Source organism: Trachemys scripta, chromosome 4 (assembly GCF_013100865.1).
Source record: "Trachemys scripta elegans isolate TJP31775 chromosome 4, CAS_Tse_1.0, whole genome shotgun sequence".
Lineage (NCBI taxonomy): Eukaryota > Metazoa > Chordata > Testudines > Emydidae > Trachemys > Trachemys scripta.
The window spans coordinates 61,404,455-61,421,399 of record NC_048301.1 but is presented as its reverse complement, the minus strand read 5'-3'; the positions used below and the strand labels follow the sequence as shown (position 1 = coordinate 61,421,399).

The 16,945-nt window shown below is 47.3% G+C and overlaps 1 protein-coding gene across 1 annotated transcript in view; it reads right to left on the bottom strand.

Moving 5' to 3' along the window:
* Window positions 1-462: 462 nt before the first annotated feature.
* Window positions 463-16,945, bottom strand: part of LOC117877148 (transmembrane protein 151B-like) — a 31,296-nt gene continuing 14,813 nt past the window's right edge. Inside the window, exon 2 of the mRNA XM_034769960.1 lies at window positions 463-5,014. Coding sequence (XP_034625851.1) covers window positions 3,584-5,014 — 1,431 coding nt within the window. The 3' untranslated portion in view covers window positions 463-3,583. The remainder of the gene's footprint in view (window positions 5,015-16,945) is intronic.

Below are 16,945 nucleotides of genomic sequence, written 5' to 3'. Positions count from 1 at the left end.
CAAGCCCTGCCAAGGATATAACCAAGGAGATGGGGGACATTCTGATGGAGGTAGTGCATATACCCAGGGCCGACGCAACCCATTAGGCGACCTAGGCGGTCGCCTAGGGCGCTACCATTTGGGGGGCGGCAACCGCGGCGGTATTTCGGCGGCGGGACCTTCCGCCGCCTCTATGGGGAGTGGCATTTTGGGGCAGGACCTTCTGTCATCTAGGGTGGCAGAAAAGTTGGCGGCGCTCCTGCATATACCTAGTGAACATTTCACTGAAAATTAATTGGTTTGGCAACAGTTGTCTCCCATGTTCCACCCAACCCATCATAATAATGGATTTGTTACAGCTTGTTTACATCATATAACAACTTTTACACAGTAATAACCATGTCTAGGGACCCACTTACAATACGGCTGTCCCTGGACATAGTTGAAACACGGGTCAGTCTCAGTCTTGCACCTAAATATCCTTTTAACCATGTCCCCAAACTGACTGCGCTAGAGCCTTGGATGTGACTGGGGCTTTCGCACAGTTCAGAGATGTAGGCTCCAGCTACGCTCCAAGACTGAACCACATTTTAACTGTGTTGGGGGTACTCGCACTGTAACCTTGTTATCTGACATGGTTGTGTGATCGCAGGCTGAGAGCTATCTTTATCCACATCTGAGCCTCTTCCTTTCACTTAGTGTGTATGCCTCTATCATCCCTTTTCTGTCTCCTTTCGTGTTCCCTTCTCCCTCTCCTCTACCTCTCCATCACCTCTTCTAGTAGGAAATCATGCTGAAATGTGTCCAGTTCCTGTATTTCTGGAAGCTGCAGCCTCCTCCGGTTCTTAAGTCTTTCATATGCTCTCAGTTTAACTCTGCGCCTGTGTGTATGTAAAGGAGAAAGGGAATCATATTAAACAGTCTCAACTACTCCATCTAAAAATAATTAGAGATGAGCTCAAGCTATAGAGCTCAGACCTGACTCTTGATCTGGATTTAAAATCTCCCCCTGTTCTGAGTGGTGGTGGAGTATGCCGTTGTTCAGATCTGAGGGTTTGGGTGGCTCATTATAGTGTGAATCTAGGTCTGAATTCTTCCTACGTTTGAGGTTTATCACAATTGAGATTTTGGGTTGAGTCCATCTCTGAAAACTCACCCAAACCTAGATCCGGCTCTTCTAAGTATTGGGGCAGGTAACTCTAAGCACTTTTTTTAAAGGTAATAAACTAAAAGCATCAGGTATGTTTCCTAACTTTTGTAATTAGTGCCTAGCTGTCAGAGTGGTAAGCACTTGCATAAAACATTTATAGAAATAGATAAATTCCTGTAGACTGAGACAACCTTTTGATTGCAATCACCATCATTTACAGATGAACTTTGTGTTGCATATGTGAAAGCAATCCCTATCTCTCGTGTTGAAATAAAAGCAGTATTACAAAACAGAATAATTAAACCGAAAGGATTTTTACATGATGCAACAGTCAATGCCATAAGAAATCACTGTATATGTATAGATACAGATCTGATCTACACATACCAAACAGACAGTACAGATTTCAAATTACAAGTAGATATATAAGAAACTGATTTGGGAGTAAGCATTTTTAACAATCCCTTAGTGGACAATGTTTCTTATTTATTAGCCATGTGGTATTAAAACACCTTGTTTCTGAAAAATACTGTATTGCATTCTGATATTCACTGTAAGCCACTGATAATCATGATGTCCACAATCCACCCAACAACATTTCTAGGTCTTGTTCAGTGTTAGACGATCACTCATTGGATGCAGGTTTGCATTCTGAGATGGTCCCTTCGCGGTTCCTGAGAACGGCCAGCCACCTTTGATTCGTTCAGATCTTGGAGCTAAGAAATGTTTAAAAAATGCTGACTCCCAAGGTGAGAAAGCAGGAATGCCACTGGCTGAGCCTAGAGCCTTGTCTATTGTTGCTAGCGGCAGTTCAGCTCCACCGGCAGTAGAGTACCCTGTTGTAGATGTGTCATGGGCTGCCACTGCTATTTTAACTAGTGTGTCATTTAGACCTGCTCTGAGCAGGATTAGATGACACAGGGGCCAATCTGCCATTACACTAAGGCACCTTTACCATGGTCTGGCAGCATAAAGGGGCCTTATGGGGAGGAGAAACAGCACCCCAAGGATACCCCTGCAAAATGGGTCTCCTAGCCAGCATAGAACTAGCCTGATACAGCTGTGCTCCCAACCCCTGATGTTGGGGTGATGGAGTGGGATGCTGAGAATGGGGCAGGGGATGTAGCTTAGTAAACAGAGCTACAGCTATTCTTTGTTTCCCAGGGCCCATAGAAGGCATGGGAAGCAGAGTTTAAGTTAGAGCAGCTCTGAGGTTGCTCTAACTTACACTGAGGGCTGTGGCAACCTCCAAACAGCCCCAGAATATGGGGAGCACAAAGGTGACAAAAGACCACCTTTGCCTCTTGGCCACCCCATTCCTGTGCCAGGTGTAGGAATGAAGTACCTGGGAAATAGGGTCACAATGCTAAAAATGGTGGTGCCAACCAGCACTCAGTCTACATTAGTGCCTCCAACATTCCTAACTCTGAAGAGTGGAAATGGGGCTAGCAACAGGAGGAAATGTTTACTGACAAGGCCTGGGAGCGTGATGGGGTAGGAGGAAAGGTGGGATGGAGCATGTTCTTTCCTTTTACTGGTAAACTTCAGTATTCTGGGGCTTGACCCTTCAGCGAAAGTGCTGGGTGCGCAGCACCTTTCAGTATCAGGCCCTTTGATTATACAAATGGACCATTACACTTGTGCTGTGTAGATATAATTTCTTACCAGTACTAAATGGCTGTACCTGGAAAGCAAGGAAGACACTTTGATTAGGCAAGATCCAGCTCTCTAAGACCCTGGGAAGGAATGACGAGAACTTAAGGAGCAGAACCGAGACAGCCAGAAAGAAAGACAGGCGTGGACAGAGAAGAACAGGAGACAGTGAAAGAGGGAGGGAGTAAATGAGAGAAGGAGGAGGGAAAGATAAGCCTGGTCTGGTGGTAACAGCAGGTGACTGGGAGTCTGCAGATTTGAATTCTGCTTCTGGCTCTGCCACTGACTTGCTGTGTGATCTTGGGCGAATCACTTAACCTCTCTGGGCCTCAGTTTCCTGCCTTACAAGAGAGTTGGGAGGCTAAATGCATCAGTGTTTGCAAAGTGCTTTGAGATCCTCAGGTGAAAATTGCTGTTGTGGTGCAAAGTATAATGACTGAAATGTGAGGGGAGGATGGAGATGGGAATGAGAGAGGAGACAGAAACAGGGGAAGAAAGGAAAAGGGTGACTGATGAGCAGAAGAAGGGGAGGCAAGAGGAAAAAAGAGAGGGGACACCCAGTGATGGGGAAGTAATGGAAAATGTGAGGAAGAGAAACGAGTAGCTGCTTGTCAGAGTGGATATATTTTCTTGCATTGGCAGTGAGGGGAATTAGAATTGGAGAGTTTGCCCTGTGGAGCTAGTGTGTGGTGGCACAGTCTTGAAGTTAACGGTTTCCCTGCTGATAGCATCTCTGTCAAACAGCACTAGTGCAATGGAGCTGTCCTGGAGAGGGAGGAGCCATAGAGCCATAAGGCCTGATCACAGAGACGTCTCCAGGCAGGATGAGCGCCGGATGTAGAAGCGCCTCCCCTCGTGCCCTTCAGGCCTGTGCACAATTAACACTGGGAAAAAGCGGGCATCCTGGTAGGTGGGTGGGTTTTCATTGATGGCTAGCTGACTAGAGTAAGAGCAACATTGTTCATCCTGGCAGCCACGGTCCGCAATGCTGCTGCTGCAGCTCCTCCCGAGGCCTGTCCTGTGGGAGCCATGAACCCGGCACAAAGAGAAGCGGCTGGTGTTGAGGGAGAGGCGTGAGTTTCCGCTGCCACTGTGGAAGGCATAGCGGGAGAAGATGGAGGAGTTGCTGGAGGCCTGGTTGCAGCGCTCACAGCCATGAGCTATTTCACTGTACCCACACATGGAGTAGCCATTGTACACAGGGGAGTCTGTCAGGTCCAGGAGCATGGCCTCCGAGTAGCTGGGGATCAGCTGTCGGTTGGTACAGATGTGCCATTCCAGTTCAGTGCTGTCCTGAGTGTTATCCCGGGGCATGCGATACCTATACAGGGGCTCCTCTGCTATGCCGGGCACTGTGTACTCCAGGCCGAGGAGCTTCTCAACATGGTAGTGCACGTACGCAGTCCGATACTCTATGAGCACCCGCAGTGGCCAGGAAATCATCAAGACAGCTGCCACCCAGAAAGTATAGTGGGACACGTACCATGGGAGATGCTCTGGGTCCCCATAGGCCATCATAAGCTCTTTGAAGTCTATGTTTTTGAGCTGCATGCCTTCCCTGACCTCCATGTAGTCATCCAGCCCCTCAATCTCTGTGAAAAAATGAGTCCTCTGGGTCAGGTAGGAGTTCTCTGATTCTGTGTTGGCAAAGCTGAAGCACTTGGTGAACTTCAGCTTCGTGGCTGTGTAGCATTCTAAGCCTAGTAGCTCCTTGGAGATGTCCTTGAATCCACAGTGAGAGTAGTCAAACTCAGCTTCAGCCACATGTGTGTTGACCCGCTCATGGTAGACCTGCGTGGTGGTATAGGCATCACCATTGCGGTACCGGGTCACCTGCCGGGTGCGTCGCACAAAGTGATAGCTGATGGCCTTCCACCAGATACAGGGAGTGGCTTGCTGCATGCGGTTGATACGGTCATAGACACTGTCCACATCTGCCTTGTACTGGAGTTCGCTTTTGGCATGGCAGTGCCAACACTCCACCAGGTAGGCCACGTACAGCATGGTGAGGAAGGCTAGGGGGATGTAGACATAGCCATCAGAGCACGGGCTATCGTGGTAGATCATAGACTTGCCTTTGAAGGAGCTATCAAAGCTGAGCTTGGTGACTCGGGCTAGCTGACACCAGGCCACAGCACCCAGGCAGCCATACATAAGGATGGAAAGAAGGAGGCATTTCCAGTGGGATTCTCTGCACATGGAGGCACTCAAGGACTGCTTGACAGGGCGTTGCTGAGAAGCAAGAAAAAGAGTAATTTATGTCAGTGGCGTCATTTTACATAATACATGACTCTTACTTTCAAGATTGTGTTTGGCTTAGCTGCTGAATGCCTTAGGGCTAGCTTGGGCCTATAGGCAGAGCCCTCAGTAAGGTGTGGTGTATAAACTGCAGTCACAGGAGTAGCCCCAGAAAGCGTTGTGCCTCAGAAATGTCTCTCTAAGGCACAAAGAACAGGAGTACTTGTGGCACTTTAGAGACTAACAAATTTATTAGAGCATAAGCTTTCGTGGGCTACAGCCCACTTCTTCGGATGCATATAGAGTGGAATATATATTGAGGAGATATATATACACACATACAGAGAACATGAACAGGTGGGAGTTGTCTTACCAACTCTGAGAGGCCAATTAAGTAAGAAAAAAAAAACTTTTGAAGTGATAATCAAGATAGCCCAGTACAGACAGTTTGATAAGAAGTGTGAGAATACTTACAAGGGGAGATAGATTCAATGTTTGTAATGGCTCGGCTTATACTCTAATAAATTTGTTAGTCTCTAAGGTGCCACAAGTACTCCTGTTCTTTTTGCGGATACAGACTAACACGGCTGCTACTCTGAAACCTCTCTAAGGCACAACACCTTTCCTTTTTCTCCTTGCTCCACAGTGGGAGTAACATGCTGCTGACCTATACCGACAGCAAATCTACTCCAGACCTCTCTCCTTCTGGTCAAACTAAAATCGCAGCCTGTCTCTCTGACATCTCCTTGTGGATGTCTAGCCTTCAGCTCAGGCCAAATATGGCTAAAACATAGATCTTCCTTCCAAAATTCTCCCCACTACCTCCTTTCACAGTCCCTGAGGACACCACCACCATTCTTCCTGTCATTCATGCCAATAGCCCAGATGTCATCTTCGATTCAGACTTCTGTCTAGGTCCTCGTATCCAGGTTTGTAGATTCTTTCTGCTTAACATCTCTAAGATATGGCCATTCCTATCCATACACACAGCTAAAACTCTCATCCAGTCTTCTTATCATCTTGCGTCCCAATTACTGCCACATCCTTTTCTCTGGCCTTGACAAAGGCAATTGTGCCCTTTTCATATCCATTCAGAAGGCAAAGATCATTTCCTAGCCTGTCTTTTTAACCATGTCACCCCTCTCTTCATATCCTTTCACGGACTCCCTCTTCTCTGTTGTATCAAACGCAAGCTGCTTGTCTTCACTTTCAGGCCCTTCATGACACAGCTCTACCTAGGGTTTAATTTGTAATGAAAGAGGTGCCGTGTCTCAAGCAATTTTTTTACATTCACAACAGATGCAGCAACCCCAGAGGCATGGGGGCTATGAACTGCCAAGCCTAGAGGTGCCGGGGCTCAGCCCTGGCACAAATTAAGCACCCTACCTATCATCTCTTATTCAGTATGGAAAAGTCATCTCCTGCCTCTGACCTGTCCAAGAGGCCAGCCTCCATCACCCATGTGTTAAAGTTCAAACAAGCACCTTTTGTACTTTCTCCCCTGTTTCCCCTCATGCCTGGGAGGTGCTCTCTGTAACCATCTGCAAACCCTTTCTTAAAACTTTACTGTGCTGTGATGCCTGCAAAAGACATGGCAACAGTTAGGCTGCCAGTGTGCGGAGGCCAACGTTGATCATGCTGACCAATACTGTCTCACTGTGTCCTTGTACTATCCTCATGTGTTAGGAGCAGAGCCAACGCTTCACCCATTCTCACCTCGCCCATGTGCTCAGGGGTGAGGATAAGCAGAGGCACAATACCTGCTCACTCCTGTGTGCCTGGGCCCCAGATCTGATAGCCCACACAGGGTTCTTATTCTTTGTTACACTCCTATAAGGACACATAATCAAACCTCTGCCTTCATGTACATCCTGTGCAATCCCACTGAAATCAATAGGGTTGCACAGCGTATGAATGAGAAGACAATTTGGCTGCTGTCTCGGCCCTTACATTCTGCAACTGCTAAATTTCTGAATCCATGCTCTGTTGCTGAGAAGCTTTGCAAGCACTCTTCTTTAGTGGTTTTGCACCCACTCATTCTGGCCACGCCCCAGAGTTGGCAGAGGACTGCCAGAGCAGCATGAAGCCGGAGGAATGTAAACCAGAACCAGAGCCTGTGCCTCCAGCAGCACGGAGCTGACTCAGAGGTAAGAGCAACACCTACCAAATTATCAACACCATGTGTGCGGCAGCGTTGTCTTGGAGGTCTCCCATCCAGAAACTGCCTAGATTCAGCCATGTTTACTTTCAGTTCTGACAGAATCACAGTTCCAGGTAGCATGGTAACAAGCTGAAAACAATATTGGCTAGAAGCAAAAAAAAGGGCGTAAGCTATGTAGCTAACGGTATATATGTGAATAGTTCAAATCCAGCAGATCCCCCTGCTTTTGGGGCTCAAAAGGCAGGACACATATCACAAGTGTTTACAATTTACACTCGTACACTCCCACCTGTGTTCCCTGAGAGGACAGGATTAGCGTCCTCACCCTGATGATGTTGCAATGCATCTGTTGCATGTCATGCTGTGCTGGGCTGTAATAAGAAACAAATCAAGCCAAGTAGCCAGAAACTGTAGCAACTGAGCTGTCTCTTTATAAAGAGCAGCAGCAGCGAGAGTTCCAGTACCGGCTGGCTCCAGTGTACAGGCTGGGAGGAGCACACTCAGCAAGAGCCTTACACCTGATGTGTCTCTGTCCTGGCCTCCCTCTTGCTACTGATGCCATTTGGCCCCACTTTATAGTAAGAGTGTTACAGCAATAAATACAGTGAAACACACCAAGACACATCCACCATCTCTCTGCTTTTCCACCTCTGATGCAAAAAATAGAACCAATTTATCTCCCAAGGGGCCACTTCTAACATTCCAAATTTCTTAACAGCTTCCAACAGATGCCATGTTTTTGTTTCCCCCTAATATTGGTTGCCTGAGGCCCACAACAGGCAAGATTCAGTTCTGGACCAGTGATGAGTTTAAGGTCCAATGCTTCATGACCCTGCAGAGCAGGATGACCAGATGTCCTGATTTTATAGGGACAGTCCCGATTTTTGGGTCTTTTTCTTATATAGGTTCCTATTACCCCCCACCCCCGTCCCGATTTTTCACATTTGCTGTCTGGTCACCCTACTGCAGAGCTAGAAATGGGAGCTTTATGCCCTTTGAAAGAAGAGTTTGCCCTTTTCCCAGTGGGACAGCAGCATTTGCTTTTAACATTGCAAGGCTGAGGTTTGACTTTAAAGTCATTCATTTTTAGGCATGAAAGAGCTATTTTAGGTCATTTTTAGAGGTCTTTGTTGCTTCCTTTGAGGCTGAGCCCTGTACAGTTGGACTCATGGGACTAGAGATTCTAATTTCATAGATTCTCATCTCACTCTGGTGTAAACTCAGAGTAACTCCAGTGATTTCAATGGAATTACACCAGTGTAAATCTAGAGTACCTGAGATCGGAATGCTTCCAGGAGGAAATTATGACAACCACTGGCAGTGTAAAGGGACCAAATTTATAAAAATGTAATTTACATCCACTCTAAGGCCCTGTTATACTGCCATAGTGGTGTAAAGGGACCTTATTACAAATGTAAATCAGGCCCATTTTTCCTCATCTCCTTTAGGGAACTCTGAAGAGAGCAGCAAAATGGTTACAACCCGCACCCAGAACTCTGAACTATAACTGCAAAACAGCAGGAGCCATGTAGGTATATGATTGAGTCCAGATCCAACCACTGAGGGTATGTCTACACTGCAATGTAAGCCCAGGCTCTGACTCAGGTTCAAGCCTTAAGCCCCCTTCCATCTACACTCAAATCTCTCAGGGTTGGACGCAGGGTCCTAGGAGCCTGTGAGAGTAGAGGGTCTGAGCCCAAGTCAAAGTAGGACCCGGGGTTCGAGCCCTATCATTTTGCAGTGTAGATGCAACTCCCCAGACTCGGGTTCTTGGAGTCCACCAAAAGTCTCCACACTACTGTGGGCAGACTTCCTTTGTCCTCTCTCTCCCAAGAATCGTCAGTTGACTCCAGGGAAGAGGAAGCACCCCACCTTGTTCTAATACAACAGTTTAGCATTTTATTCTGACCGCCAACCTGCAAACAAACCATCGGAGAACCTACAGTGTTTGCCATGGATACCGACCAGAAGTCCTTTACAAAGCATGCTGCATTGTGGTTACAGGAGCACAGTCTGATTTTGGTTAATCTATTGTGTGAGGCCATGAGAGATTACCAGACAATTAATTTTATTAGTAAGAGTACCAGAAATGACCACGCATACCAGCAAATGGCAAAGAAGCTGGTGGCGCTGGAAATTTACCGTAGGGGTGATCAGTGCAGGGAATGGATTAAGTGGATCAAGACCAAATACCAGAAAACCAGAGATCACAAATGTGTCTCTGGCAATTCACCAGCATTGTACCTATTTTATGATGAGTTTGACCCAGTGCTGGGGATTGCACTGAGGACTGGTCCATCAGCGGTGCACAATGACCTGGTCAGCTGGGATGATGTCCTGCTGGCCCCTGTAGCCAGCATGGGAATTGATGGGAGCCAGCAGCAGGCACCGAATGAGGCAAATGAAGTGACTCTGTTGATGAAACCAGTCCCAGAGGAGGCTTTGCTGCAGGAGCAACTCATCCTGGGGCCATACTCAGAGGAGCTTTTTGATGCCCTCCTGGCCCAGAGGAACAGCCCACTGTGGATCTGGCAGCAGAAATGGAAGAGGGAGAAGCTGCCCTGGAGCCTGGTAAGTTTCTGACTCTATTTGTGTATTTCTTAGTATAGGAAAGAGAGATGGCTTTTGGCTCTATGAACCAATGCAAACCCTGGGAAGCAGTGTATATCTGCTAATGGTGGATTGCATGCCAGTGCCTTGCATCCCCCCTCCCCCACCCTGTGGAATTCAAAATGGAGACGGGGAAACACAAACAGTAAAACAAGCATGTAAAAGTGAGTTTTTACTGGGAAGCAGAGGCGGATTACAGTTTGTGGGGCCCTGGGCCAGGACAAGTGGGGGCCCATCTCCTCCCCTCCCCTTCTGCCTGCAGTCTCCCGCACCCCTCGGTGCTCCCACCAGGGAGCAGGGTCAGGGGGCAGCGGCTTGCCCTGCTCTGCCCCCCTGCCTGGCGCTCCTGCCGGGGAGCGGGGTCGGGGCACGGGGACTTGCCCCCCTTTGCCTGCCTGCCCGGCACTCCCGCTGTAGAGCAGGGTCGGGGCGAGGGGGCTTGCCCAGCCATGTCTATGGAGCGTCAGTGGTGTGAAGCAGCCCTCTGCCAATACACTGACGTTCAGTAAGGAACATTTTCTGTCCTTGAAATTCCAAGATGATGTTTTCTGGCCCCTTGCACTGAGCTATTTGAAACAGTAACCCTCTGAGTCTCATCCTATTCCAAGAGGAAAGACAAGCTGAAAGGCAAGCAGGAAGGCTCGGTCTGGCTGCGCAGCTTGAGGACAGGGTAGTGGTGCAGGAGCAAGCATTTGCTTCACATTTCCTGGAACAGGAAAGGTGTGAAGGGAGGATGATAGAGCGCAACAGAAAGAACTTTTTGAGCAGCGGCTGTCTCGAATGGCTGCAAAAGTGAAGACTCCACTGGCTTGTGTCCCCTCCATGGTACCCTGGCCTGCATTCCAGGAACAGCCTGGACAACTCCATGGCTGTGTGGGCCATGATGCAATCGGGCCCTATCAGTGGCTGGACCAGGCCGGGCAAATGTGCCCCGGTTCAGTGCTGAACCCCACCCCCGTGGACGCCTCCATACCCTTGCCCCGGCACCAAGTGCATGGCAAAAGTGAAAGGAGAATGGTGCACCAGGGGAAACACAATAGTGTGTATATAGGGTGTCTTGTACATCATTTCATTGTTTGCACACGTTTATGCTCTTGGATACTTTTAAAGCTTTTGGTGTTGCTGGTGTTATGGTGGGCTAATGGCAGCTGGCCTGCCAGGCAGTGGTTGAATATTGTACTTTTCCACTAACTGTGTAAAAATAAAGGTTTTTATTTCATAAAGAAGATGTATTGCCATCACTGCAACACATCATATAATGTGTATTTCAAATAATAAAGGTAAACAGAGGAGCAGGGACAAGTGGGAGGTTGTATGCAAAACCCATGTCTCACTACAGCTATATACATACATCAGTTATTAACATCAATCCATTCTGGTTTCTCCACCTCACCCTATTACATAAACAGTCACATAATTCAAACTACAATGCAGGGCAATCAATGCACATAGAGGTACTATTCTCCCTCTTCAGTTGGCCCATGGAAGTCTATAATGTGGGACCACAAAGCCGCTCTGACTTCTGTTGCCTGGGTGCATCCAGCTCCAGCTGTGGTAGATGCACTTTCTGGTTGAGTGTACCAGTTCAGGGGTCCTTGCAGTCATAGGTTCATTCAGGGGAAAATGGCTCACCATTGGCTTCACAACGATCATGAAGAGCGCAGCAAGCCACAGAAATGCGGACAGCATTGATGACACTGGCATCCAAATGGATCTGTAGATATCGCCCCTGGGATTTCAGTCTGCCATATGCACATTCAGCCGCCATTCTACACCTGCTAAGAGTGTAATTAAACCTTCTTTTGCCAGGGCATCTGAGATCAGGGTATGGTTTCATAAGCCAAGGCAAAAGGGGGTACACAGCATCCCCCAGAATAATAGTGGGGATGGAACTTCATATACAGTAATGTCATGTGGTGGAAATAATGTCCCAGCCTGTCCATGAATATAGACTCTCTCAATCAGCAAAAAACCCTGCCATCATGAACTTTTCCAGTGCAGCCAATACTGATATTCACAAATCGACCTCTGTGGTCCATGAGGGCCCGCATAACAATGGAGTAGTACCCTTTGTGGTTTCTGTACTTATGTGCTCCATGATGAGGGCAAACTATGGGCACATGGGTCCCATCAATGGCCTTGGCACAGTTTGGAAACCCAATTCTCTGAAAGCCAGCAATTACCTCAGGAATATCTTTTATGCCTACCATCTTGTGCTAAACCACATGCCTGATTGCCTCAGAAACCTCTACTGCCACTTACCCACAGTCGACCTTCCAATACCAAACTGATTGGCCACAGACCTGTAGCGGGTTGGGGTAGCCATATTCCAGATGATTATAGCAAGCCACTTGTGGACCATCATGGCCAGGCTCATGCATGTATCTTTACACTGTAAGGTCAGGGCAGGCTGCTCAGAAAGCTGCAGAAATACAAGTTTTTTTTGTGTGAAAGTTCTGGACCCATTGCTGGTCATCCCAGGTCTGCATGACAATGTAATCCTACCAGTTTGTGCTGGTCTATGGAAGGGATATCAGTGGCTATACCGAGTGTCATAAGCAGCATCAGCCACTTCAAGTCTGCTATATCTGTGTCCTCCTCTTCCTCCTGCTCTGTCATTATCTCTGTCAGGTACCTTCAGTGGGTCAGAAAACACTGCCGAGCTGCCCACCAGCGCCTCACATTTTGGGAGGGTGCTAGGAAGTCTGAGATACAGTTGGTTGGATTCATGTCTGCATACTCCAGTGTGGACGCCAGAGCTTCAGGTTTGGGCCTGGGTTAAAAAATTCTTAACCTAAATTTGGCAATCACTGTATATGCTCAAGCCCTGAGTTCTCAGACCCAGAGTCCGCTGACTCAAGTCCCACTAACCCTGGGCTTACATTGCAGTGCAGATGTACCCTGAGTGGGTGGAACAGTCTTGTGAAACTCCCTCTAGCACCTATCTTTAAACCCTAATCCCATTATCACTCTGCTGTGCATTTCTGCACAGCCCAGCCTTTGGGCCCAGCAAAGCCCACAGCCCTAGGCTCTCCTGATATGTGGGAACTATGGTGGGAACCTCATGAAGAATCTCAGACGTCTTTTCTATATTTTAAAGTAAGTTTCTAGCCCTCTTCTTTGTGAGGGGACTGTAAACTTCTATAAAACACTCTCTAGGCTTGGACTGAAGCAGCAGCTGGGCTTTCCTTCTACAGCAGAAGGTCATGATGGAACTTCAAATCCACACTCACCTGCACACACAGGCACTTTTTGGGTAAAATGAGGCAGTTACGTGCGAATTCTGGAGGAGATTTTCAAAGCAGTGCCAGGGCTCCAGCCATCTATTATAATGGAATATGTGTAGCTAAATCCCCTGCACAGCTTTGAAAATCTCAGCCCTCCTCAGTAGTCCCAACACCTCTCCAAATCCCCAGGCTGGGCCTGAGCACAATGCAAGGGTGGACTAGGATTGTTTAAGGCTCGCTGTGATACCGGAAAGCATAATATGTTCCCAGTGATACTGGAAATACCAGAATCACGCCAAAATGGCAGATATTCATGCAGTTTGTCAAACTCATTTTGCCCATCCCTACAGCCTGTCACTGTCTCTGTACCATTGCCCATACATGCCAATGCCTCCACAGCAGCTCAGATGTAATCCCCAATCATGCCTCCATCTCTTTCCTTGATTGTCTAGATTTCAGTTCTCTAGGGCCCACTCTCCACACACCAGCAGGTACAGAATGCTGCTGCCTTCCTCCCCCCATTCTCATAGGCACAAAGAAGTGCAACTATATCACTCCCATCCTCAAACAGCTCCCCTGACTCCTCATTCACTTCAGAATCCAGTTCAAAATGATCTTTGTGTTCAAAACCCTCCATGGAACTGCTCAGGGAACCTTGTCATTATTTCTCTCCTTTTGTTCACTGTCTTATTCCTTCTTTTTGTCCCTGCACCAATTCTCTCTGCAGCTCCCTTGTATCTTTCTATCTCCTCAGCTGTTCATTTTATCTCAAATCCCAAATATATTTGCCCTGGCCTATACACCTTCATTTCTCCCTTCCTTTGGCCTTATAATTATTTAATGTTGTAATTCTATTGGCATATGAGCATTTTGGCTCAGTTTGCATGAAAGATGCCAGATATAATAAAGAATAAAAACAACAATAATAGTAATAAAGTATCACCCACTCTCAAAATCTAATAAAGAAACACACCCTTCTTTCATACAAATTCATTATATATTAAACTACAATCTGCGAGCTTCATATGGTGTCATGGCTTGTTTACTATCTGTTGGTGTGAAGCCTTTGGATCACTGCTTTACATGATAGATATTATTTAATTTGTTCCTATGGTTATTAGAAAATAGTCTGGAATGTCACAATCTGCAGATTAAGAACTGGAATTTCTGGTACATGTACCAAACAGGTGTTTCTAGGTTGGCACTTGAAGAGATTACCAGAGGTTGGGCAGGTGTGTGAATCTACAATTAGGTTAATTTTCCCCTTCAGGACACACCTAGAGAATCCTGTGTGCAGTTTCATTTGTAAATCATAAAGTATCAAAGCCCTGACTTGATCGGCAGTTGCATTCAAAGACTCTGTGGGGTGGCAGGTGCCCAAAATAAAGAGCAGCTATGGAATGGTTTTGGTTTACCGGGCACACCCAGTGCTTCATGTTCCTTGTTGAACTGCAGCTACAACATGTTAGTCCTTTTGCTTCTGCAGCAGTAACTCAGTACCGCCCCCGGCCCCACCCCTTTTTAAACAATATTGTTTGTTGTAACAAGCTTGGGGTCAGACTTTGGCTTTTACTCCTAGATACCAATGACGGGTGAAGGAAGAGGAGAGTCTGAATATACAAGCTGGCATATTCTTCCACTTGCCTATCAGGGACGGAGTGTACTCTGTTGGCTAGAGCAAGGAACTGGGTACCAGGGCACCTGGATTCTTTTCCTGATGTCTACTGTCCTTGAGTAAGTAGTTAGGAGCCCATTAAGGTGTGCATTATTACACTCATTCTGAATGTCTTCAGCAGAAATGTCTCTAGCACGGCCATTGACTTCACTTTGGAGGTAGGAGCACGCAGCACCTCTGAAAACAAGGTCCACTGTGTGTCAAGTTCATCATCCAAAATTAGCAGACAACTGAAAATGTTGGCTCATGTGAAAATGTTGACCCAATGACCACATGACAGGTCCCAGCTAACAATGAGCTGGGATTTTTATCTTGTAAATAATAATCAAGGATGTTCTCAGTTATTCTTGGATATTTAAGGATATTCTTAGGCATCTAAAATATTTATGAATATTCCTGGTTTTGTAGGGATATTCTGGACTAGGGAGCTTCAGCCTCCATTAAAACTAAAAGCAGATTCATAGAGTTTAAGGCCAGAAGGGATCATTAGATCACCTAGACTAACCTCCTATATATCACAGGCCATTACATTTCATCCAGTTACCTCTGTACTGAGCCCAGTTGTGTTTGACTAAAGCAGAGGTCGGCAAACTCTGGCACGCGGCTCGCCAGGGTAAGCACCCTGGCAGACCAGGACAGTTTATTTACCTGCCGACGCAGCAGGTTCAGCCGATCGCGGCCCCCACTAACCGCAGTTCACCGTCCCAAGCCAATGGAGGCGGTGGGAAGTGGCGCGGGCGAGGGATGTGCTGGCCGCAGCTTCCCGCCACCCCCATTGGCCTGGGTCGACGAACCGCGGCCAGTGGGAGCCGCGATCGGCCAAACCTGCCCGCGTCGGCAGGTAAATAAACTGGACTGGCCCACCAGGGTGCTTACCCTGGCGAGCCACGTGCCAGAGGTTGCTGACCCCTGGACTAAAGCATAACTTCCAAAAAGGCATTGAGTCTTGATTCAAATACATCAAGTGATGGCGAATCCACCTCTTCTTCGTAATTTGTTCCAACAGTTAATCACCCTCACTGTTAACAATTGTGCATAATTTCTAACTGGAATGTGTCTGGCTTCATCTTCCAGACATTAGTTCTTGTTACACCTTTCTCCTCTAGATTAGAGCCCTTTAGTATTGTCTCTCCATGAAGGTTCATATCCACTGTAATCAAATGCCTTTTCCAACTTCTTTTTGACAAGCTACCCAGATGGAGCTCTTTAAGTCTCTCACTGTAAGGCATTTTCTCCAGCTCTTGAATCATTCTTGTGGGTCTCCTCTGCTCCCTCTCCAATACCTCAACATCATTCTTAAAACTAGGACCTTTTCAGAATCACCACTTTCCAGGATACAGTCCCCCACTCTGTAGGTATGGCCTTCACTCGTTGTTCCTAGATGTATGAAATTGCATTTGGCTGTATTAAAACACCTTTTATGTGAGTGGGCCCAGCTAACCAAGCAATCCAGATCACTTTTCATGACTGCCCTGTCCTCATTATTTACCACTCTTCCAATCTTTGTGACATCCACACATTTTATCAGCAGTGATTTTACATTTACTGCCATAACATTGATGAGAATGTTGAATAGTGTTGGGCCTAGCACCAATTCTTGCAGAACCCCACTAATTTAATTAGTAAACTTATACAAGTTTATGCCTTCATAAAACTAAACGTCTAGGTTGTAAAACCAAAACCATAAGCCCCAATGTCAGTTTCAAGAGCCCATGTCAGTTTCAGCACCAATGCTTTGGTGTAATGACAACATTCAATTCAGCATAGTAACAGTTTTACATAAGTCCTCCTTGTAACTTGAATTGCCTAGGTGCTGAGTCTGTGGGTGCTCTGGGGCTGGAGCACCCATGGAAAAAAAAAACAGTGGGTGCTAAGCACCCACCAGCAGCCTTGTGGATCAGCGCCTCCCCCTTCCCCCCAGTGCCTCCCACCTGCCAATGGCCCCTCAGATCAGCTCCTCCCTCCCAAGGCCTCCCGCCCATTGCGGATCAGCTCTTTAGCAACATGCAGGAGACGCTGGGGGAAGAGGGGGTACGGGGAGGAGTAAGGGGGTGTGTGCTCAGGGTAGGAGATGGAACCGGGTGGAGCAGGGGCAGGAAGAGGCAGGGCGAAGGCGGGAAGAGGTGGGGCTGGGGGGAAGGGATGGAGTGGGGGCAGAGCCTGGGGAGGAGCAGGGGTCGAGCACCCCCTGGCAACTCATAAAGATGGAGCCTATGTTTAATTGAATAACTTATTATTTACTTTCTGTTCTA